This window comes from Crassostrea angulata, chromosome 4 (genome assembly GCF_025612915.1).
Source record: "Crassostrea angulata isolate pt1a10 chromosome 4, ASM2561291v2, whole genome shotgun sequence".
Lineage (NCBI taxonomy): Eukaryota > Metazoa > Mollusca > Bivalvia > Ostreida > Ostreidae > Magallana > Magallana angulata.
In genome coordinates this window covers 46,778,578-46,804,267 of record NC_069114.1, presented here as the reverse complement: position 1 = coordinate 46,804,267, position 25,690 = coordinate 46,778,578, and the positions used below count along the sequence as shown (strand labels likewise).

General features: G+C 33.8%; 1 protein-coding gene across 7 annotated transcripts in view; it reads right to left on the bottom strand.

Annotated features, from left to right (window-relative positions):
* LOC128179348 (dedicator of cytokinesis protein 1-like) overlaps positions 1-25,690 on the bottom strand; it is a 51,307-nt gene that overhangs the window by 13,635 nt on the left and 11,982 nt on the right. For 3 of the 7 annotated variants that reach the window (XM_052846754.1, XM_052846750.1, XM_052846752.1), the window contains exons 14-48: positions 24,083-24,210; positions 23,167-23,265; positions 22,911-22,986; positions 20,945-21,048; positions 20,211-20,252; positions 16,502-16,694; positions 16,254-16,360; positions 15,950-16,039; positions 15,591-15,691; positions 14,863-14,994; positions 14,308-14,416; positions 12,260-12,330; positions 11,988-12,094; positions 11,700-11,827; positions 10,918-11,013; positions 10,428-10,627; positions 10,147-10,219; positions 9,784-9,884; positions 9,636-9,694; positions 9,166-9,237; positions 8,753-8,939; positions 8,191-8,347; positions 7,527-7,778; positions 7,236-7,325; positions 6,898-7,002; positions 6,656-6,742; positions 6,107-6,161; positions 5,559-5,640; positions 5,371-5,443; positions 4,998-5,084; positions 4,005-4,178; positions 3,573-3,653; positions 2,839-2,979; positions 2,010-2,119; positions 1,488-1,725 (exon numbers count right to left, since the gene is read on the bottom strand). In XM_052846754.1, the coding sequence (XP_052702714.1) occupies positions 1,488-1,725; positions 2,010-2,119; positions 2,839-2,979; positions 3,573-3,653; positions 4,005-4,178; positions 4,998-5,084; positions 5,371-5,443; positions 5,559-5,640; positions 6,107-6,161; positions 6,656-6,742; positions 6,898-7,002; positions 7,236-7,325; positions 7,527-7,778; positions 8,191-8,347; positions 8,753-8,939; positions 9,166-9,237; positions 9,636-9,694; positions 9,784-9,884; positions 10,147-10,219; positions 10,428-10,627; positions 10,918-11,013; positions 11,700-11,827; positions 11,988-12,094; positions 12,260-12,330; positions 14,308-14,416; positions 14,863-14,994; positions 15,591-15,691; positions 15,950-16,039; positions 16,254-16,360; positions 16,502-16,694; positions 20,211-20,252; positions 20,945-21,048; positions 22,911-22,986; positions 23,167-23,265; positions 24,083-24,210 (4,007 nt within the window). The remainder of the gene's footprint in view (positions 1-1,487; positions 1,726-2,009; positions 2,120-2,838; positions 2,980-3,572; positions 3,654-4,004; positions 4,179-4,997; positions 5,085-5,370; positions 5,444-5,558; positions 5,641-6,106; positions 6,162-6,655; positions 6,743-6,897; positions 7,003-7,235; positions 7,326-7,526; positions 7,779-8,190; positions 8,348-8,752; positions 8,940-9,165; positions 9,238-9,635; positions 9,695-9,783; positions 9,885-10,146; positions 10,220-10,427; positions 10,628-10,917; positions 11,014-11,699; positions 11,828-11,987; positions 12,095-12,259; positions 12,331-14,307; positions 14,417-14,862; positions 14,995-15,590; positions 15,692-15,949; positions 16,040-16,253; positions 16,361-16,501; positions 16,695-20,210; positions 20,253-20,944; positions 21,049-22,910; positions 22,987-23,166; positions 23,266-24,082; positions 24,211-25,690) is intronic. The other 4 variants (XM_052846751.1, XM_052846755.1, XR_008243070.1 and 1 more) reach the window with 3 other exon arrangements.

The window sequence follows — 25,690 nt, the reverse complement described above, 5'->3', positions numbered from 1 at the left end:
GAGTCTTTATGTTAATTTCTTAATGGCAATACATATTTTTGACTGATACTTCAATTGCTAATTCAATCATTAAATAAAAATGTCCAAGAGCTTTGAACTCCCCTTAAACATCAAGTTTTGCTTAATTAGGCGCAATACAGAAAAAAGAGGAAACAAAATGACAAAACCACATAGCAGCTCTTTGAATTCAACAGGTGTGCGTTTATTGGCCTTTGATGTCAATTGTGAGAGGTGGGCTACAATAAGTTAAGTACATTTGAAAATGGTTGTGTCATAAATGGACCAATAATTGACCACTCATATGTCGATATTTAGGGGGTAATGGTGGAAGTCCTAGACCACATCTGTAAATAAGTGGTAAGAGCCAAGAGGAATAAGTATGGTGTATATATAGTACAAAAAAAATGATTAAATACTACAAAACCATACTTTTTCTGAAAGGGGTTTTAAAATATTTTTTTTTCTACAGAAAGGAGTTTGACCATTTTCTATATCAATCTTGAAAGCCCGTCATCCAAGGATGCTTTGAGTTAGGTTAGATTGAAATCGGCAAAAAGTGTCTCGAGACGTTAGTAAATAACTAAGCTTTCTAGTGCCTGGATAATGAAAGAGAGTGACAGCACTACATTCAAGGCAATTCACACCACTGAGACATAAAAATTAACTAAACAAAATACACTGTAACGAAACTCGCACAATCAATCTGACAGATTAAAGGTAGCACATATAACAGAATCATGAGCCATTAACTGTGCAAGGCTACCACATAATGAAGCATTTCATTTGTAAGGGACACAAATACAACAAAATAAATGTTATGTATTTATCAACACATAAACAAATTTCAAGTTTTTGCACTGTTCTTTATCCTTTCTCCAACAATTGGGACCCCCATTTCCCCATAGCAGCAAGCCTGTAAGCTTCAGTTTTGCATTCTTTTAATTAAACACTATGCATTTCTTTGTATCTTGTATCTTCATGACTGCCATAATCAAAATAATAATGATTTTTATCTAAACAGAACAGAAAACTGTTTGGAGTCTGTATCAGTATCTGGAGCCATGATCTAAGCTCTCTCTACTCAGTACAGCATGACACTCAACAAATCAGAGGCACATAATTAAACATTTATTTTATAATACTGTATTTTCTTGTATTTACCGGTAGGATGTTTTGTCATTCTCTCTCCTCTTATATTTCATATGATAATTTATATTACTGATTGTTCTTTTGTAATGTGCATGTGAACCTTACATTACCTTTCCTTACATGAAAAAAAACGCTCGTTTTCATAGCATTATTATATACTTCTTTTTAAGTTTGAAGTTACATGTACTCATTTTTTTTGTAGTTTAACCTCCCTTAAGTGCTAAATACGTGTACCACAATACTTGATGGTAATAGAAAGGTTAATTAAACATAAACACAATGAACAAAGCATACAAAGGCGACAAAAATTCAAAACTAAAAATAAAACCACAACATGCCTGCTCTGACAATTCAATAGGAGCTTCAAGGGAGTTTCTATTGCTTCCCCCTCCTTCACTGGAATGATCAGAAGTATTGGCCAAAGAGGCCACAGAAGTACGTTTAAATGGATTCATCCGACTGATGGTGTTCGGCCTGATGGGGGTGGTCGGGGCGGATTTATCCGGTTTGATGTACACAGATGGAGCACGAGTCGAGTGGGAAGTCTTCAGGCCTGGACTAGGTGCAGCTGAGGAACTGAAAGCAGAACATCAATGCACATTCAGATATGTATGGCAACATTTGTAATAAACTTGCATTATTGCTTTATATAGTAGGTCATTAACATAGATGTTCCTGACCCATAGGGTTTATGTATAGAAGCACCTTTAACAATGAATATATTTCTCTGTTCTTCATAAAATAATCTTTAATCGTCATCAGAAAAACTATGTGAACTCAAAATGTTAAAATTTGCACAACACGATTCAGATATTAGCATTTGATCTAAAGTTTTGACAAATTAAGAACATGTTACTTACTCAGACAGATTTTGAGGATTATTCGGGTTGTTCAATACTTCGCTGACTCGAGAAATGGGCACACATGATTGAGATTTGATTCGCTTCAGGGTAGCAAAGGAATCTGGCACCTAAAATATACAAATATACAGATTTCTGATTGGATATGCTGTAAACACTCATTAACCATGTGTCTGATACACACCAATCTGATAACACATCGTATATCTTATTGCCCATTCTGTATATACAAACTATTTGCCTGAGATAATGCTATTAATTAACAAATATGTTGAGAAATTTTCACCAATAGCTTTGGAAATCAATAAATTTAGAGTTTGACGTAAAATGATTACTATTTACATTTGCATATATGTTTCTTTGTATGAATCTACAGAAGAGCAAAAGTGTTTAGTTCCATGCAAACTTTTAAATGACATCACAATAATTGCATGCATTTATTATCATTGTTAACAAAACTAGAAATGCAAATGCCATACAAAGTTGTTCATATGTTAATACAAAAAACTTCATTTTTTTCATAAGTTTATGGGGCATAACTCTGTCAAAAATCATTGGATCCTTCAAAAGTTTTAAAAGGGGAAACTGAAAATTTCTCATTATTAATGGGCATAACAATAGCATACTAAGCATTTCTTTGATAAATATTAGACAAAGTTTAATGACTGTTTCTTTCAGTCTTTAATACCAACAAGCTTTAGTAAACTATTAATAAGCTTATTTTAAAATCTTACACAAAACATACACACAGTTAGTGATTCTTAATCACCTCCAAAACAAGACAAGAGATGATTATAAGCTTACATTGTTAGACGCAAAAATAACTTACTTGACTTACGTTAAGCCTATATTCCTTGTGAATCAGTTTCACCATTTCTTTGAATCTCTGTTCCATGTGGTCATGGAAAGGTCTCAACTCTTCTGAAACCTTTCGCCTGTGAATAAGTAGTGCTTCTTTTAGGAGCATAACCTGTCAAAAGAGAAAAGACAAAAATGCAATAAAAACTAAAATCCCAATACACATATCGATTGAAAAATAACACATGACTTCCACATGTACATTGTAATTATTATTTAAAAAAAACACTAGCTAGTACTGGTACATTGGTTTTTAGAACAATTTAAAAAATGATAAATACTGAACTAATTCTTCATATAAAAAAACACATAAAATTCAGAATGTATTGTTTTTAACAACTAGAAAAATTGCAAGTTTGAAAGGACTGAAATTCCCAGAAAATAATGGATTTAGAATTTCCTGGTAATAAGCACATCTACAAAATGTGCCCACAAATTTTTATTAAATTCCATGCAGCAGCCAAAATTCTAAGTTCAAAAGGGCAGAAATTTTCCAGAAAAATCATGGAATCCAATGTTTTTTGTAATATGCACAACTTTACATTTTGTCCTAAATACCTACACAGTTTTTTTTAAAATTCCATGCCGCTGTTTGAGAGGAGTGGCAGTTACATAAAAACAGGACTGACTGACAAAAATACGGATCAACTGGCAGACTGATTCATCCAGCCTGCATTATACAACTACGGAAATCAACAGTTTTACCTGATTCTTGGTGATATCCTTGAGTTTATGGACTAGATGCAATTGTATTTCTGACTCTCCATAACCCTCAGAGTAAAATACCTACAAGTCAAATAAATGACATACATTTGTAAATGTATAGGAAATAATATATTACTACTGACACGGAATACCATAAATATAAAAATACCTACATGAAGAATTTATCTTTGAGCTTTATATGATGAATAATATGATCAAATAGCAGGGACACTGAACAACATCCCCCCCCCCCAACCAACCCCGAAAAAAAGAGAATAATAACATAATTAGAGTTTTTACATCATACACTGTAGATAAAAGCTTGAACAATGCAAGCTAATATGAAATCAACCACAAACTAATTTTTTTCATACCCCATATGACAATTAATGTTTGGATATCAATCCTCTCTAAATGATTTGCAATTTTTACTTTGTAATTGGATATTCCTCCATTGACCGAGGCATCAACGACTCCGTTCAACAACATCCCCAGGTTGTTTGTACTCAGATGGTCGTCTGCTATATGTTGCTCAATCAAAGAGTTGATCCTTTTGTTCGTTGTTTCCAGCGTTTCAATGGCATTTTCTAGAGGACTGACCTTTCTCTGTAGTGTAAAAATAAATAAATCAATTTATGGTTATATGGTTCCAACAGTGAATGAACTAAAGTTTCATTCATTAGAGCATAATGGTTGAAAGAGAATCCCCCAAGTCTGTAAGCATGAAAGAAAAAGCTAAAATTTTTATTTTCTTCCTTAAAACTTTTGCAATAATATTGCTGACTGTGAAAACATAGGACAGTGTACATAATGATCCAATATCAATTACTTACCAAAGAACATGAACATCATAGAAATTGTACATTAGAGTTCTTTGGCTCAGGTGAGCTTATAATTAAAAGGTTTAGGCCATGTAAAATTGATATTTAGATTCTCATCCTAATTTGCAAAATATATGGGGCGGGTGGGCGGATTTTATTTATTATGTTTCATTAAAAAAAACCCCAGCCTTTTTACCGTTCACGTTCTAGAAATAACAACTGTTTTATTTTCTTAAGTTGTTAATGCTAATATGAGTACACAAACCCAGTTGTAATCTTTTAATTCCATTTTATTTCGACTTAACTGTTAATGCATGAGGACATTTGTATCTTTATGATAATGAATATGACTGGAATGACACGGTAGTCCACATGTTAAGGCAGCAATTAAAATGCTTTGAATTTTTTGTGTACCGAGCCTGACTTATTTTCCAAAAAAATTTGTTTCCATAATTTTTTTTTTTCAAAACAAAATAAAATGCATTGGGGCGGGCCATTTTCAGACGGACGGGCGATGATGAGAATCTAAAAATTAATTTTATGAGGCTTAAGGATTGATATGTATAAAAGATTTGAGCATTAAAATAAAAGCTGAATCCACTACCATGTCAGTGTGGTTGACTGGGAACCAGCAGAGGATTCCAGGAAAAGAATAGAGTGTTGTCAGGTACGTCCTCTCCAACCACATTTGCTACAAAATAATACACAAATCCATTTAATTCCTTAGATAAGCTTTCCATGAGTTCCATAGGCTTGCTTTATAAACATGTAATGTAAATCATTTTAAAGTCAAGTAAATTCTTAAAAGACAGTTCAAGAGACTGAAATTTGAAAATACAGTACTACAGGTTGATATACATGTGTATGGTACAGTAAAACATATTGAATTAAATAATCTTTGTATTAACTTTTAGCTAATTTTTTTTTTTATCTTAGGCAACATTTTATCCAAACAAATCAACAGAAAGGTATCTTACTGAGATATCTGCACCAGATTCATCTATTCTTCTTGAGAATGTAAACTTCTGAACCTCATTCACAGAATAGTATCTGGAATATAACGGAATACATAATGTAATGTTCAAAGCATTCTATTATTATGACATAACAAAGCAGCGAATGAATTTTCTCATACTTGTTTGCTCTGTTTTTGTCCTGGACTTACTTGAGAATCTTTTCATTCACACACTTATTCAAGAATCTGTCTTGTAACTCTAATACAGGGGTGACAGCATTTATTTGTAAATCTGGACTGTATTAAGGAAAACTTACAGATATTTATAAGGCTGCACACATCTCAACACTATCTAGTGAATAAAACAATTGACAGTTTATTGATTTCTATGTAGAACAGTATATTTAGTATTTTCTTTCCTCATTATCAGAGACATATCAAGTAAATTTGTGTTTGAAATATTTTTTATAACTTACATGTATGTTTTAAAACTGTAAGACAAAGAGACTTGAAACTTCTACATGTACTAACCTTTTTAGTTTGCTATGAGGATTTTTCATTTTACTCAAACCAAAAAGATCTGATTGAATGGACCAAACACCCTCCTCTACCAGTAATTAGTAATTGACACTGAAAGTCTAATAAGTTTTTCTTTAAACATGACTTCTTAACAATGCTGACTACTTAATAGGATGTAGACCTTGACCAATCAGGTTGACATAAAAGTCAAGGTCATTTGAAATGAGATCAAAGGATACACTGTTTATCTGACTCCTTGACTTCACTGGATGGTGGGGATAATGACTTCAGCAGCTGAAACAGTCAGAACAGAATAAATGTAAATCTAGAAAAAAGAAGCTGCTAGGGTAAAGGCTGAGAGTTTGAACCTGTCTGTAACGTTCAGGTAAGTTTAGGTTAGGAATGGATAATTGATACAGGTTTAAAGGGGAAAACAATCACTTGTGTATACATGTCTGTTTATACATGGAGGCTAAAATGCTTTAACTTTAGGTTTGCAAAAGACCTACAAATTCATGTAATAATGTGGTGTAGAAAATTAATCAATTCATTTAAGCATACCTTTAATCGATACAATACTCAAATTTCGCAAAAATCACAGTATGGTACAATGAAAAGATTTATGGATTTTAATCATTATTTACTTATAAACTATTACATGTAACTGTAAATGAATGTCAATCAGTTTCTAACATCGATTGACAGATATTAGACCAGGTAAAATTTGAAGGCAGTGCGTATTTACTTGCTCTTCATCAATAAGCAATGTAAAGGTGTAATGACCCTACCTCCGCATTTGGAAATAAAGTCTGCATACGGGAATTAAAATCTGTGAGTCGTTCATATTCCTTTCCTCTGTAAATGAACACCTTGTTCTAAAGAAGAAAACAAAACAAAAAATTATACACAATAATTTATAGAATTTTCATGACAAATTCCATTAACATTACTGTATTTCATACATGTTTACTTATTCATTAACAAGTAAAATCTGACTGAAGCCAAGACAATGTTATAAAGAAATAAACACTTGTAAAAATGAGGGAAATCCTCGTCCATAGTATCCCACTCGGAAATACTCAGGGTCTGGACGCAACTCTCGAATGATGCAAGCAAACAGCTCAGCCTGTCTTTTCTACAAAACAATAACAGCTTCATGTACACTTGGTCATTGTCTTCCCATACTTACACATTTCTAGTAACATTGAAAACCTTAGAAACCAACATTAATGTAATGAAAATTGAGCCACCACAAATATTAATGATTCTTCAAGTAACTAACAATAAAATTTTTTAAAAAACAAGCACACTTTTATAAGAGATATTGTGTGAACAGATTCTTCAAGGTAAGAAAGAAGATGCACCTACCAAGATAACACTCAGCCTCTCGTAGTCGTAAAGCTCTTCTTCGTACAGATGAACAAGTTCTTTGGTTAACTCGATGCCTTTCTCCCACATCTACAGCAAATCAAAGGACATCATTTATTGTTACTGTACATGCATAATCAATTCAACTGTGATGTGCATGCAGTTTAAGCTCAAATACAATAGACTGACCACAACAATATCCTTAAAATCAAATGATTTGGAGGGAAAAATAGAATTCTTCTAGTTCTACACAGTTTACATGTACATATAACAAAGTACAAGAAGTCCTACCTTTCCCTTATCAAAGTAGGAGATGATGTCGTAGTAGAGGTACTCCTTGAGTTCCCTGTGTGTGCGGGCCGCGGGGTACCAGCCGCTCTGTAACATAGGGTCCAGTCCGTCGTCCGTCCACTTCAGGAGACCGACGTGGAGCTTGAGTGTGTTTGCTGCCTCTGTGTAGTTGTCACATTTCATGTGGAGGTCACATAGTTTGTAAAGGTATCTAATGTACATCTCCTGTCTCCCTATGTCATGGTAGAAATTCTGGAAAACACAACAAGAGGTCCTAGGGCATTAATGGTCACATGGCCATAATCCAGTAGACATACATTCTATACATCATCTAGTAATAACTTCTTGAACAACAAGTTGGCATTGTTATCCAGTACATGTTTATGACGGTATACTATTTTACATTTTGTACCTGAATATGGGTGGCTGATAGGGAAATGTAAATTTGGAGTTATAATGGGATTTTAAGTATATATAGAAATATGTTCTTCAAAATCTGATGGTAATATGCAGAATTGCAATATACCAAAGTTAAAGTGTATTATCATCTTGAACAACACATATTGGAGTAAGAGAGTGTAATACAGAGTAACAACAATAAGATTTGAAGTAGTCTAACAACATTTTGATCACGAGAGAGTGTAAAAGAGTGGATGGTACGAACCAGCAGATTGACAATACAGCTCATTCTGAGCTCCTTGACTTCGCTCTGGATGATCTTCCTGTACTCCAGCAGGTGCTGCAACAACTCCTTGATAGTGTTCACAAAGCGCAGACCTTGCTCCTTCAGCGTGCTGTGATTGCTGCATAGCTTGTAAAGTCTGAATAAGAATACAATCAGACATATTCAAAAAGCAAACATTAATAATAGTTCTAAAGCACTGTTACAAAAACTCCTACAATATATGAATATCGGACCATTTTGCGTGATCAACTGATGTTAAACTGCAAATCAATTTCTTTTTCAGGTGTGATAAAATTTTTGGGAGTTCATAAAACCTTTATCATCAAATAAAAACAATTTACAGTAAAACACGGTTATAACGAAGTACCAGGGATGGGCAATTTTGCTTTGTTATAAGCATAATTCGTTATATCCCTCAAGTTTACATGATGTGATTAGGTTACGGGGAATGAAAATTACTTCGCTGTAAGTGTAAATTTATTATAAGCGTGTTCAATATAGCCGTGTTTTACTGTATATGAGAAGAAGTAGAGGAGCTCACATATCACAGATGAGATCCTTGTACTCTCCGTCGCCCTGTCCCCCCTCCACCAGAGCGTCCAGACACATGATCAGTTCATGCTCCACCTGGTTAAAGTTGCCCTTAATCTTCCTGGTGGAAGGCTCAATCTGCATGAATTCGCACACCATCATGTCAAAGAAGATCGGGATAGTGGCTTTCCTGAGTTCTATAAAATAAAGGGCAAACAGCTAAATGTCAGACACCATCATGTCAAAGAAGATCGGAATCATGGCTTTCTTGAGTTCTATCAAAATCAAGGGCAAACAGTTAAATATCAGAGAATTTTTTTTACTGCCTCAAGGGATGATGGTACTATTGTTACGTTCTAGTTCTTGACTTTGCCTCCATGGATATACAGTATTAAAATAATTACCTAACTACAAAGAACTTACCAATTTCTGGTATCAATGTCATCTCTAAAACAGCACCAACCATATCCGGAATGAATTGAATTTTATTGACACCTGAAAAAAAAAGAACCTTAGATGATGAAAACAAAACATCTACAAATATTCAAGAATTTAGAGAAATTAATGAAAACAATGTAGCATTTCCAAATATTTGTATACTTCAGAATTTTTTCTATAGCGTTGAGACATAAATAAGGTTTTGATCAAAGATATTTTGGTGTTGTGGCTTCGGAATATATTGAATTTCAATGAATATTTCAATGTGCTTGAAATCTAATTGAATCCAACTGTGTCAATCATAAATTAAAAATAGAACATACATGTACATAAAAGAATCTGTTTACCCGAAATATCATTGTGTAAAAATCAATTCATTTAGGTTACTAGCGTTGATTTCTATGTTGAAAGTTTACATTCAGCCTTTCTAACATAGTAAAAACATTACAACATACCTAAATGGAACCACATTTGTCTGATTTCGAAACCAGCTTCCCTTCTCATATCTCTGTACCTGAAAAAAATCATAGTCAACTGTTATTTCATCTCTACTTAAAAATTGTTTGTAGATTTTTCAACATGGCAGAAAGGATGTGAATTTACCTGCAGACTATTTTGGACCTCTTAGAGCTTGTAAAGTGCTCCAGTTGTAATGACTTTTGGGTGAGGAATGAAATAGAACACTTGAAGAAAAATCCCCATAACTGTAAAAAAATAAAATTAAAAAAATCAATAGTTGAAACATTTACTCAAAATGTGAAAGGCAATTCATTTTAAAATCATTTACTTTCTGATAAAACACCACATGAAAATATTTAGCATACAGTAATGGCAACAGTCAATTAACAGTGTTTCAAACTAGCAGCTTCCTTTGCCTGAAAGTTCATTGGGATGCAGCATTGTGTTGAGAAGTAAATTAAAGAACTTCTCAATAAGATAAAAAACAAGACAGGAACCTGAACCTACCTCTCGTTCAAATTCCTGAGTGAACCTGTCATGTATGACCTTGGCGAAAATCTGCAAGGCACGGAGGATAATACTGAAAACGGAAAATATAAATTACCTGTCAGTCACAATGTTGTCACAGTTCAATTTCGAAGAAAAATTGAGATGAAATTCTACATCCAATATGTAATCATACAGTGTAGATCAATCTAGTCTTCATTTAGTGTGAAAAATTAACTACAGGTGGCCATCACTTTTGTGTTATAGCCTACCTGTTAATAATTAAGAGCCAGAAATCTCACCTGTTTTCCAACATGATCATTTCCATCCAGTCTGGGGGGAACACATTGTTGGACACAAGGTCCAGGAAAAGCATCAGGATCTCCATCAGGAAATCCCTCAGGTCGATCAGGAACGCGAACTCCTCCATGTCCATATACTGGGAGAAGTGCAGCTCCTTCATCTGTCTGAGCATGCTCAGCAGCACGCACACACACTTAATCTACAGCAACAATAATTATAGAGACATCAGCAACACTTGTTATATATCTCCTTTAACTGTCTGAGCATGCTCAGGAGCAAACACACAAACTTAATCTACAGCAATTCGATAGTAACATTAGTCACCAATTGTTAGTCATGTAGTTTTCAGTGCTGAACACACATGACTGTGCTAACTTAATTTACTTTAACATACATGTATAGAAGACACATTGCCATTGAGTACCAGTAATTTCTTTTCAGTAAGATTTACTTTTAACACAGACCATCTTGCCCTGTAAAGTGACTTACCGCTTCCTTTGAGGTTTTGTCTAGATTAATGCAGGCCTGAATAACGGTCCTTAAACTCATCTTGGTGATCAGAGAGATATCCTCCTCATATTTATCCTGCCAGAAATAATGTGCTCGTTATTTTTGGTTTGTCATAAAACATGGAATACTTGGAATCTGCTGAGATTTCTCTTTAAGACATGTTAATGATGTCAAACATTGATATGCTTAATGACATCCAAGCATGGTAGAGAGAAGAAATTACCTAAGATTCAAAACACAGAATAATTTTGATAAAATGATATTAATCACAACAATAGGTGTGCTTGATTTTCCAAAAAGGTGTACACTGTGTACAATTTTGTAAATCAAGTGCAGTGGTGTAGCGTTTAGGTGTACACTTTTCTTAACCGAGTCAGGGGCATCTGTTGTTGGTGTAGCTGGCTGAAACCAATATGGCTATTGAATGCTATGATTGTAAACTTGACAAATGATTTTAAGTTATAAACCAGATTAGAAGTGAGTTGTTTTTTGTATGAAAGCCATTTAATTTAAAATGTATTTATTTTATTGCATTTAAATAAAAAAGCTTCGGATTTGTCGCGGAAGATCAGATTCTCTGTTAAAACTGCATCCTATTCCACCATATAATTTCTTAACTTCCCTACACCATATACACTACACCATTTAATTGCACTTGATATACAATATAAAATGTGAACACTAAGTTAAGCTAAGTCAAGCATGCCCAATATGGAGTCTAGAAAAAGTGTATAATCCCCCCATCACAGTGAATTTCTTACCATGTCTCTGGAGAATGTGAGATTCAGTATGTTGGAGAGAACTTCAATACAATCCTCAATCTCCTCTTTCTGCTCCATCAATACTCGCGTGTGCTGAAGCATCATGGGAAGGAGAATCAAACGGCACTCTGTAACAATGTAAATCTTTCACTATTAAAACCTTTATTGCTAGTAATAATTTTGAAGTTAAAAAATCCATCGTTTTTTCTCTTGATAATAATAGTCCGAGTTGGAGGGATAATTGTAAGCAATGCTATGTATAAATGACAATGTATGGGGTATTCTCACCTGGCAATACAAATAATTTACTATGTACAAGGTCGTCTATACACTTTAACTTCTGCTTGGTCAGTCTTTCTTTTGGCACATTGTTAATGAACTCCACCATCAAATGACTGCAAAAAATGTAACAGGGTCAGTTACTCTACGTCATTACCCAATTCTTCCATTAGTACACATTAAATAAATGTCAAAACAGCACAACCTCTCTCATCAAAACCTTCATTAGCTTTCTTAACAATCAGAAATGACAAGTAACTGGTTTGGAAATACTGTCTTACCTTAGTTCAACTGCATCAAACACCTTGAGAATGTCTGGAATAGTGGCACACATGTATTTTAAAGCTGACCCCTGCAAAAAAAATAAAAAATAAAAACTAGAGCAAAGCTCGTTGCAAAGCAACGAGTGGGTCTTCCGTTAATATCGGAAGTAAAGCTGGAAGTTCCTGTATGAAGCAGATCCCTTAAACCAATAACAAGACTAACTAAAATAAAAAGATGAAAAAAATCGAATTATTCCTGGTACTACTTAACAAAATACGAATGATTTTACGTACGACTTAACAAAAACCTTTCTGATTTCAAGAACGACTTAACAAAAAAATCCGAATGTGTTCAAGTACGACTTAGCGATTATTTTTGGTACGAGTTACTTTTACTTTAAACATTACGCTATTTTTTAAACCAAGGACGCGGAATCAAAATTTCCGGAAAAATCAATTTTTAACCCCCGACATCTCTGTAATGCATCGTCCGATTTTCAAACGGATTTCAGATTCGTGTTCAGCATAACAAACTCTACAAACCTCGTAAACATTTTAAATTAAAACGAAAAATTCGAAAATTCGAAAATTTTAAAACACTTCCGGTTTGGACCGGAAGTGACGGAAACTAATTTCCAGTCTTATGTCCAAATAAAAACGATCATTGCTTCAACACAGAAAATTCCAAGTCTTTATCTTGAACCGTTTTTGAAAAACGCCCTGGACAAAATTACTTTTTTAAAATTTAAAAATTGACGTAACGTAAAAACGGAAGTGACGTTGTAGTTGAAGATTTTAAAACTTTGAGGCACAATAATGCTTCATAATCCCTGAAAGTTTCATGTAAATCTGTTGAAAACTTTTTGAGATATTAAGCTTTGAAAAAGTCAGAAAAATAAAGAAAAAGAAAAATAATAATAATGAAAAAGAAACAATAGAATAACAAGAGGGTCTTCCGTTGAAAACGGAAGACCCTAAAAATTGCATATTTAAGCATTATTCAAATTAGATGAAGATAAAAGACACTGACACCAATAGACAGGGATGAAGACATGGACAGTGGAGCCACTCGTAAACATGTACAACCACATTCCAGTGGAGCCACCTAGTAAACATGTACAACCACATACCAGTGGAGCCACCTAATAAACACGTACAACCACACACCAGTGGAGCCACTAGTAAACATGTACAACCACATACCTGGGGAGCTACCTAGTAAACATGTACAACCACATACCAGTGGAGCCACCTAGTAAACATGTACAACCACATACCAGTGGACCCACTAGTAAACATGTACAACCACATACCAGTGGACCCACTAGTAAACATGTACAACCACATACCAGTGAAGCCACTAGTAAACATGTACAACCACATACCAGTGAAGCCACTAGTAAACATGTACAACCACATACCAGTGGACCCACTAGTAAACATGTACAACCACATACCAGTGAAGCCACTAGTAAACATGTACAACCACATACCAGTGGAGCCACTAGTAAACATGTACAACCACATACCAGTGGAGCCACTAGTAAACATGTACAACCATATACCAGTGGAGCCACTAGTAAACATGTACAACCACATACCAGTGGAGCCACTAGTAAACATGTACAACCACATACCAGTGGAGCCACTAGTAAACATGTACAACCACACACCAGTGGAGCCACTAGTAAACATGTAGACCACATACCAGGGGAGCCACTAGTAAACATGTACAACCACATACCTGGGGAGCAACCTAGTTAACATGTACAACCACACACCAGTGGAGCCACTAGTAAACATGTACAACCACATACCAGTGGAGCCACTAGTAAACATGTAGACCACATACCAGGGGAGCCACTAGTAAACATGTACAACCACATACCTGGGGAGCAACCTAGTAAACATGTACAACCACATACCAGTGGAGCCACTAGTAAACATGTAGACCACATACCAGGGGAGCCACTAGTAAACATGTACAACCACATACCAGTGGAGCCACTAGTAAACATGTACAACCACATACCTGGGAGCCACTAGTAAACATGTAGACCACATACCTGGGCCACAAGCGTATTGTCACTGGTGTACAGCATCATATTGCTGATGGACTTGATCAGCTGTTTGAGCTGCAACTCAAAGGACTGCTTGCCACGCCCATCGTTCAGTCTTCAACAAAGAAGTAGATTCGTTACTAGACATGTACAATGTAATGGGATCAAATATTCTCATTCAGGTAAGCTAGATGGTGTAACAGTATATCTGGTTTCAGTAGAAACATTTTGATATTATTATATTAGCCTTGATTCATATCTAAAATACAAACCAATGTTAAAATAAAACTTTTACTATCAATTTGTCAACAACACACAATTATATACGGTACTGGTTATTGGAAAACATGTTGTCAAAACATCTCTTCCATTCAGTAATCTTATTTCCATTTCCACAGCGACTATCTGATCAAATAATTATCATTTATATCCAATTTTAATGTCATCACTGGTCTAAATCTTCATGTCTATACATGTGTATATAGTGTCAAGTTATACATGTAACATTTGTCTACAAAATCTATACATATCAAATTACAATCTTAGAACTAAAGCTTTTACCTTGCAAAATGATTCCGTGACTGCACGATGAACTTGAAGAGATATTCTAGAGATTTCATGGCACTTTTCAGAATTTTCTGGTTTGTTTCCATTGCTTTATCGACATAATCCCGTAAAATTATCATAAGTTTTCTGCAAAACAAGCAAAATTTACATGTACATGTAGGTCATCCGACTCTGTGTCCAAGTCATTCTGTGACTTGTGACCACACACAAATTGTATGGAGTCATCAATATATTTAAGCAGTCATCACTTTTTATAATGAAAATATCAGCCACAAGTACAAAGTGCTTGAGATCTGTTTGAATGACTTTTGCTGATCCAAACCAACAGAGATGACGCTTCTCAGAAAACAATAACAGTATGCTATACTAAGGTAAATGTACTTAAATCTCACAAAGAGTACGATGAGGACTCAGATAAACAGGATAAACAGGATAATTCATACAGAAGTACATGTACAGTGTATCCCATCCTGTCTCACTGTAATATTTGATTTTATACTGTAGAATCAGAAATATTCATGAGGATTTAATTTTGTTATTTTCATTGGCAGTATGAATCAACGAAATTAAATCCATGATGAATTTTTAACCAAAGTATCAATGAATACCAATAGATTACGATATGACGAAATTAAATGCCAACTTAATTTATTTGGTTTACAAACAATGAAATTTTGACCCAACGAAAATATGTGCTTCTTCAGTATACATGTATTACTTACTGGTAAGCCATGGCAAAGCTAAAGGAACTTTCAACATATGCATCGAGCACAGGTCTGAACTGGTGGTACTTGCGATCTGATATCAGGCTAATGATGTGAACCTGGAAAAGAATACATATAATTTGTTGACCTCTCTCAAATATTCTAACTCAAATTCTTCACAAAAAATTAACAGAAGGCTAGAAGGCTCCTTTAGAAGTCATTTTTGATCAATTTTTTTTCTATTAAATGCATGTACCAGTCTTTAGCAAGAAAACTCAATATGATAATGTTTAAATTTCTGAAAACATTAAAGTCTAGCATAATGTTTGCGTCAATTTAAATTACGTATGCCTCATCATGTAAGATGTAATACTGACCAGTGCATCAAACACCAAGTTGTCGTACACATCTGAGATGGTATTCTGCATCAAGATACTGAACAGGGAGTCCAACAAGTCTTGAAGAAACTGCAAAATAGCAAAATCTCATAAAATTAGCTCACAAAGGATAGGGTATCTCTTCTTTGATATTCTTATCAATAAATTAATAAAATAGGAAAGATAACAACTTTAACAACTTAAAGTTTGTAACAGAACATAACCACTTCAAATAAAACCAATTAAGCTCATAGTCCAAAATTAACTCAATTTTCACCAATGCCCTCAAATGTGAGTTATTTACCTTGACAATTTCCTCTCCGTCTACTTTCATGAGTTTCTCCAGATGATCTCTGAGTTTGGTGGTGTCTGTCATGATGTCCTGCCACTGAAGTAGGCCCAGCAAAACAACTGTAAGACCAAAGCAACGCTACAGTATACCAGTATCAACATCAAAGTATATTACATCAGACAAAAATGTACAATAATTCATTTGACAAATCATCATCATTTATACAGGTCACTTTTTGCATACTAAATAAGCACAATCACCATTGTGGGTGAGTTTGGTTGAGCACACAAATGAACTGATGACAAAGCTGTCTTTTGCACTGAGGGTGAAAGGTCCTGAGAACAGAGTCACTTTGCCTGTTGGTTGAATGTTTTGTTCATTGAATATTTCACGGGTTGATGGCAAATCCAGGTATGGGGAAAATTTATCACGATCCTCCTTCTTTTCTGTAATCTGTGAATTAATAATATGAAAATATGACACTTACAAAGGATGACTTTATACTGAAATCACGTAGATTTAGTGCTAATGAATGAACACTTCCATTTGAAATCGAGTAAAATATTTCAAAGCTTAATTCAAGAAATGTCTGAATCTCGTTCAGGACACTGTGACCCATTGATACCCCCTCCCAGGTCCTACCCCCCCCCCCCCCACCCCCCACACACACACAGTAACCCTGACCAAACTTACAAAAGCATCAAACAAAGCATGGCACACCCATAAAAACTCGCTTCATTGATAAGCAGATTCATTCTTTGAGCAAAAACACCCCATCAACAGCAAAAAACTACTTTACCAATTAATCCCTCAAAAGTTATAATGCAGTTGGATGGATTTGTTTATCTTTTTAAACAAATGAAGGCAGAAATTAAGATTATTAAAACACCACAAAAAAAACCCCAAAATTTAAAATGCCAAAAAAAAGGAAAGATATAAATATTTAAAAAAAGAAGAAGCATATCATCAGCAAGGCAAGGGGAAGTTTCCCAAAGTCATTGAACTATACCTAGATGTCAATCTTTCAGATATGTGTACAACATCCATTTCTTTCCCCGATATGCTGGCGAAACAGTAAACATTTAACTGTGTTTTGTTAGATTCAGTATAATAAATAAGTATATGTATGTTACATATGTGCAAAAATTAAGGGACTAGTCTAAGAATAATTGAACAACAGCACACAGATATATATGTGACCTTATGTATGTAGCGTTATTTGGTATCAAACTGTTCTGATTAATGTCCAGAGAAGCACTGATACATACTAGCGCAATGTCTAACTAAGACCTACTGCAGATATACAGGTATAAACACACCACTCACCTGCTTTATGTAGCTCTAACTCAGTCCAATATACAGTGATTATCATCAATTATATAACACAGGTATATAATTTTAATATGTACAAAGTTTAAAGCAGGTAGGCATATATAACAAATGTCCTCAGACTCGCAGGAGTCAGAGATTTACCCCAGACTCTCTATGTCATTGCACAGAGAACTCAAATCTATTTTTGAATGTTTATCTTATGCCCTGGGCTCTCTGAATTAATATGTTTCAACTCTTTGACACTGTTCAATTCATCATCATAAAGGTATTAATACTCTGTAATGATGCTTTAAAAATTTAATAAAAATAAAGTTAATGAAAACTGATTGTTATACTCTGTCCCAAGAATTTAGTGCATCACATTTTACTTACTTCTCCAATATTCATATATACCAGAGTATATCTATTGATTAGAATAAAAATTAATCCAAAAATTTCTTCTTTGAAAGGTCTCCTTTAATTTGCCAGTATAAATGGAGCTGCTGGAAAAAAGGGTCTTCAATGATTTCACATTGCTTCTAAAGATAATGTTATAAAATAATGCAAGGAGTACTTCTGAATGGATTGAAGATGTCTGCTTTACCAAGGAATCTTTTTGTACTTTTCCAATTTTTCAGGGTAAAATGGAGGGAACATGTCAAAGTAGAAATCTTGAATATTCAATTTATTTCTGTAAAACAATTATAATTGTTCTTTTAATGATATTATATGTATTTTCAAACAAATTTAAAAGTGATGAAAATCCCGGGGGCAAAGTATGAAATCGTAACAAATTAATGCACCAGAGGTAGACATCAAAATCATGGAAGTAATTTGTGAAAATAGAATTGCATAAAACATATTACCAGGTGCCTTCTTCACAGGCAACATTACATGCAGATCAAATTCATTTTTAATATGTTATTTTTTCATGTATTTTTCACTTTTTTCTGTGCTAAAACAGTCAAGGTTTACTGCATTGCATCATTTTTTATTAAACATCAAAAAACTGGTAAAATGTTAGCATGTTATTCATTCTGAAATCAAACAGAAAACCTTCATGCAATATCATTCACAAATTAAATCCTGAATTAGGTCTACTTGCATGTACACTATTTTTATTGCAGGGCATGTATCAAAAAGTCTAACATAGGTCAATCCTGCTTACAGTTCCAAGTTAAAAATACTGGTTCCCAACTCTACCCAAGAGGTTTGCCTATCAACTTTAAATTACGCATGTACATGTATTATCTAGGGTAGCAGTAATACATATTAAAATAAAGTATGTCAAATGAATGGCCATTTCTGCTCTTTTACTTTCATGGCCAAAATAGACCTAAAAAACATCTAAGTGTAAGGTGATATCTTACATAAACACCATTAGATAACATTTGTTAATTTTTGTAAACAAATATGAAAAAAAATCTTAAATTGTTATATCCCAATTTGAGCATATTCATGCAGCAACAGCAACCAGTGTTGACATGATGACTAAGAAAACCCAAGCTTAGCAGTATACAAATATTCTCCATCCCTTGGACCATTAACATAAACAAAAGACCAGCTCCTAAGCTTAGTTGTTTGATTCATTTTACTTTACATTGAACAGGTACTATTAAGTCGTGTGCATTGAACAATGGTTCTTCTAGTTCCAGTATTGAATGCTAGTGAAGATGTGAAATGGGTGTAGGAGTGTCTGGAATAAATATGCAATATGTAAATGTATCAATTCAGTCAGAAGCAACATTTAATTGAAAACAAGGGCCATATCAATCGCCTGAGAATGAAATTAAAGTTTAATCAAACACAGCTTCAATGGAATAGTTCGATGCTTTATTGATGTATTGGCTGGTTTGTAAATAATATTCTAAGCTATCATCCGAGTCAAACTTGAAGCATCCATTCTTCTGTTTTATTTCATTGTCAATCATTCAAAAGATGTCAAGTTTGGTTATAACTTGTCCATTGGTTCAAGAAAAGAAGATCCTAAAGTTGACATCACCTACTGCATCAAAGATACTATCAATGATAAAATGCTATAAAATAAACCAAATATGATCAGAAAAACAACAGCTCTCTTGACCCTAGCTTATATATATGTACCAGATCATGTACGTTAAACATTGATTTATTTTCTTTGGATGTAGTGTTTTCTAAAAGGCTGTTTGGTACAGTGTAATAGTGGAAGGGGGTGTGAGGAAAGTGTTGCATGTGGTGGCACAAACATTGAATTCTAGAACAACACCAAACATTGCATCAGTTTAACAACCTAAAATGGATGTTAACTTTAGATGTCACCTCTAACAGAATTTGAGTGACTGAGCATACAGATAGAAAAATCAACCACTGGATGAACTTGCGCATTGAGGAATGGGCTCTTGTAACCAAAAACATAAAAAAAAGAAAGGAAAATGAAATAGCCTAGAAATGGGCTCTTGTAACCAAAAACATAAAAAAAAGAAAGGAAAATGAAATAGCCTAGAAATGGGCTCTTGCAACCAAAATACAAAAAAAAAAGGCAAATGAAATAGGCATCTGTTGGTATGGATGAAGCCACTACGGATTAGTCTTAGTAATGCAATATCCTGACAGAGTGAGTGGTGTTTAGGTGTGCTAGCGCTCACTGACAGTGGGTTAATAAGAATCGTAGCGTGTTACCTTCATTTTTTTACTACTTTTCAAGTCTGGACTATTATGATCCTTAAAAAATTAACAAATAAAAATATACATGACTATCACCTATGTTGTTGGTTTTATTTGTTTTTCTTTTTTTTTTTTAACTACAAAAAAGGGGCCAATCTGCAATCAATACAAGTACATACTATATGCAAAACACTGCAATCATTTACATAATAACATAAAGAAAAATAGAACAAAACACTTATTTTTTTCAAAAACATAAACAGTGGTAAACTTAAAGATCCTCTATATGATTTTATTTTGATAATTTTTGGCCAATATAGTCTCCTTGGAATTTGAAAATTGACCTTGACATGACACACTTGTCTGACCCTGACAGGATAAAATTTAATTAGACAACATATTCTTATCTAGTTCAAATATGCATTTCATATTCAACAATTCCTTAAAATTATCTAGCTATTTATTAACTATCACATAAAAATATTTCAACTGAAATATTATTGCAAATGTTAGATAGACAGGCAATGATTTTTGAAAAGTCTTAATCAAAGACTTCATATCCTTCAATTTCAACAAAGTGTTAAAAGCTTTAATCAAGATCTAAGCTTTTACAGAACAGGGGAAAAAATGTGACTTTAGATAGCAAGCAGCTCACTTGGGACATCCTAGCAACAATTATATTTAACAAAGTTAATATGATTTGATGAGCACTAAGCTGTATGTATGAGAATTAAGGCTAGCAACCTTACCTTGTACACCAAGAGATTGTGATCTGTATCAGACAAGGTGGTGGAGTTTTTGTTCATTAGCTTGATGAATGCCATTGCAAATGGCCGCTCAGATCTGTCTTTGGCTGAAATAGTAATTGCATCATCAATGATTAAGAGTTTCAGAATGTATTAAAGGACATATCGCATGTTTTTCAATTTTCGGAATTTTTTAAATAAAATCATTCTATACTCATTAAAAATTAAGTTTATTAACATTTTCATAAAATATTTTGCCTAATTCGTGAGTTTGAAAGCGATGAAATTCAAATGTCGCGATATGCATATTTTCTTTCTCGATCTACCCGCCATGATGTGTGACGTCATATGCGACCTCGAGCGAGAAGGTGCTGTTAGCCATCTTTGTAATTGGATTAGATTTAAACGACAATTAAACTAATTATCATCTATTAAATTGCCGATAACGGGACATGATGGTGTTCTGTGCCTCCTGCGGGTGATTTAGCCACCGAAAATGGGGATTTGGACTGTTGTTTTTTTTAAGTTTCCCTTACGAAATCTTGTGACAAATAGGGGTCTATCTGTCGACGAGAGGATTTTTAAATAACATTCAATTCATATATTATTAATTATATGGTACATTTTTGTAATTATAGTTTCATAAATAAATCGTATTCATTTCTCAAAAATAAAAAAATAGAAGTTTATGCACAGGGGCCTGTGTACAAAACGCAAGTTCATCGGAGAAAAATAACGAGAGGGGACGCCATTTTGGATACCGCCTCGCTTCATTAGCTATTTTCTTTTTCATATTGTTAAACTATACGTTCATGTATGCATCGGTTTTGTATACATGATTTCTTCATTCATACATGTAGCTCACCTCTGCAGAAATCATAATTTTAGTACGGTATGTGAGATTTCTGTGAGTTTTATTTTTTGTGGGAGAAGTCATGGATCAAGTTGTCGATATTGATTGTTTACGCGAGAAATAGACAAAGTTTGTTGATATACATTTATACGTAAATGGATAAAAAAAATACGGAGATGGGATCTTACATAAATAAACAATAATTAAGGTAAAACGTTCTTGCCTGCTTTTATAATCCAGTGTAATATAGAGTAAACAACCTTAGAAAGTTGTGATCAGTTACTGCCGAAGAAACAAACTTCTTGTACACCACAGTTTTACAATAATGAACATTCTGAGTCGTTAGGAACGCCAAAAACCAAGACTGTTTTAGATTTTAATAAATAAACACCTTTAACAGATTTATTTGAGCTACAATCCTTACTAAGTTGTGTTTACAATGTTTACACGTCGATCAATTTGATCGTCATTGCCGACATTATCGTCGCTTTTTCGGCAATATCATCGTTTTTTATCCGTACTAGTGGCTCAAACATGTACGACTGAATAATAAGATTCTTTTAATTTAGTCAGCATGTAAAAAAACCAACTTACATTGTGAATGAATGTCAAAATTTAAAGAAGATAATGCTAATCCTACAATTTGTTTACAATCAGCTGTTCGAAGAAGGTCGCATGTGACGTCACTGTACCACGTGACACGCTAGCTAATTAACGAGTTTTTAAACGATCGGGGCTATAATTTAAATTGATATTATGGCTAATTACCGCTTTTATACCGTTAACAAACTGTTAGGAGTAATTATTAGATACACAAGGAAGCCAAAAAATGTAAAATGTCGTATACTTTAGAAACATGCGATATGTCCTTTAAAGTCTTCTTGAAAATTCTATGCAATTTCAAGAATTAAGGCTGCAAATCATCAATATAAAACTTAGACATATCTTTTAATGTTTGAAACTAGTGTTTGTTTCAAATCAATCTTTATGTTACTTCAAAAAAGTTGAAGAAATCCCTACACTCTTCTCAACTCCTCAATTTATATTAACTTTTTTGAGGAACATAAAAATGTGCATATACTCGAAACAAAGGCCTTAATAGGACAATAGCCTTACTTTCACTGGTTGATCGATGTTTGAAAGTAAATTTAAGATGCAATCCTTTGAATTCTTCTTCTGTGGATATGGCAACCTAATTGAAAAAAAAATCATTAAAAATAATTGAAGTTGAATAATCGATGTTAAAATAACCAAGTATTATATATGTGTGATAAATTTTCATGAGAACAGTCACCCTCACAATCTGACAGTTTTACAAGATTTAAACAGTCACCTTTATAATCTGACAGATCTAAACAACAGCAATGGTTACCTTGACGGTCTCCTGCCACTTTGGTTTGTCTTCGTGGTAGTAGATCAGAGATTTGTACTCGGACATCATATCCCCTCCACAGCCATAGCTGATCACATCCTGTAAAATCAGAGACATTGAATAAATCCTCTAAAATCAGAGACATTGATCACATCCTGTAAAATCAGAGACATTGATCACATCCTGTAAAACACAGCCATAGCTGATCAAATCCTGTAAAATCACAGACATTGATCACATCCTGTAAAATCACAGACATTTATCATATCCTGTAAAATTAGACATTGATCATATCCTGTAAAATCACAGCTATAGCTGATCACATCCTATAAAATCACAGACATTGATCACATCCTGTAAAATCACAGACATTGGTCACAACCTGTAAAATCACACACAATGATCACATCCTGTAAAATTACAATGATCACATCCTGTAAAATCACAGACATTGATCACATCCTGTAAATCACAGACATTGATCATATCCTGTAAAATTACAGCTATAGCTTATCACATCCTGTAAAATCACAGACATTGATCATATCCTGTAAAATCACGGATATTGATCACATCCTGTAAAATCACAGACATTGAATATATCCAGTAAAATCACAGACATTGATCATATCCTGTAAAATTACAGACATTGATCACAACCTGTAAAATCACAGACATTGATCACATCATGTAAAATCACACACGTTCTATATCATCTTGTAATTTATGCTTTGTGTTTCCAAATTGTACAAGCACATACAATATATAGTAAAACTCACAGCCAATAAGTTTATCGGTACTATGAATACACTCCATATATACCGGTTATATACTTATATAGCTATAACAGTGACCATGTTTGTTACACATTTATTTTGAATTCTTCCATCTGATTGGGTAGTATGGCCACACCCACCTTTAGCACCTCCCCTTTATTGTTACAGACCACCATTGTGACCTCCACGTTTTTGTCTGCCGTTTTTGCGGGTCCCCTGGTGAACTCTCCCCCTTTTATTGTAACATAAATGTCATTCCGCACATCACCTACAGTAAGAGATAACAGCATATATTTATATTAGAGTGCTAGTAAAGGCTGTAGCTTCTTTTTTTCACCAGTGACATACTATATATCTGGTTAAAATCATGACTATCTAATTTTTTTTTTTTTTTTTTTGCAATCACTTTCGCATCACAAAAAAATATAATATGAAGAATCTATATACATCTGAACTAGACCTGCCAACCATATCACATAGGTCATATCCGCAAAATGTTATTACATCCATGCTTAGTTGCTAACTACCCAAGGTTGACTGTTATACCAAACGTTGAATTGTTTTTAATGTGAAAGTAAACAAGAGGTACTGTGAGCAAGCTCACAAATGATACCCCCAACTAAAAAAAATATAATTACTAAAGTATTTTTCTTTTGGAAAGTAATGAATGTACAATTTTTCTTAAAGTGACCTTGAACTTGCAAAATGACCAAAGCTAAAGGTTAGGACATATTTTCAAGTCATAAACTATTTTTGTGTAAAGTAGGAATTTTCTAATAATTTTCCACTAAAAAGATATAGCCTAGATAGGAATAATGCATTTTTTCTAACAATGACCTTGAACTTACAAAAATGACCTTGGGTTCAGATAATGACACACTCTCGGGTCATAAGCAGTCTTTAAGTGAAAGGAATTTCCAATGTTTCTCCATTAAAAAGATATAAAGCAGACACAAATTATGAATTTTTCCTTCCAATTACCCTGCATTTGCCAAATGGCAAATAACTTTGGGTCAAGATCACGACACACCCTCAGCTTATAAGCAATTTTTGTGTGAAGTAGAAACTTCCAATGTTTCTCCATGAAAAAGATATGAACCAAATAAAATTGCACTGACAGACAGACAAGGTGATTCCTATATACCCCCCAATCTTTGTTTGTGGGGGGTATAATAAGCTCCCATAATGATTGTTAGGTTTGTAATGAGCTGCTCCTAGATGATTCTACCTTTAGTCTAGCACCTAGACACCAGGGTTATCAACAAAGAGTGATTGAGAACTGTTACAATACATGTATTAAAACTTGATATCATAGCGTTAAATCTATAATTTCTTTTTACAGTAATATTAGCACCAGTGTAAGATATGTACTGTCTTATACTCATCTATTTTCCTTTAAAAGTCTACATCTCCACTTACATCTACAAATTGTAAACTATTATTTATAGCATACAATGCAATAGATTGATTTTTTCAATTTGCATAATTTATTCAAATGAAAGATAAATTACATTAGGTCAAGAGATAATTTATCATCTGAAAACAATCAAAGGTGAATAATATAACTCTTTTCAGAATCGAGTAAAACTACTGAAAAAGGTCAGACTGTCGCAATTCTGCTGAAAGCAAGTGGACTGAAGATAAACTCAATATTAATAAGTATTAACCAAAAAAAAATAGAAAAAAAAATAGCTCACAATCTGAAAAAAAATCAGTCGATAATATGCATTTTTTAAAGGGAAGGGGAA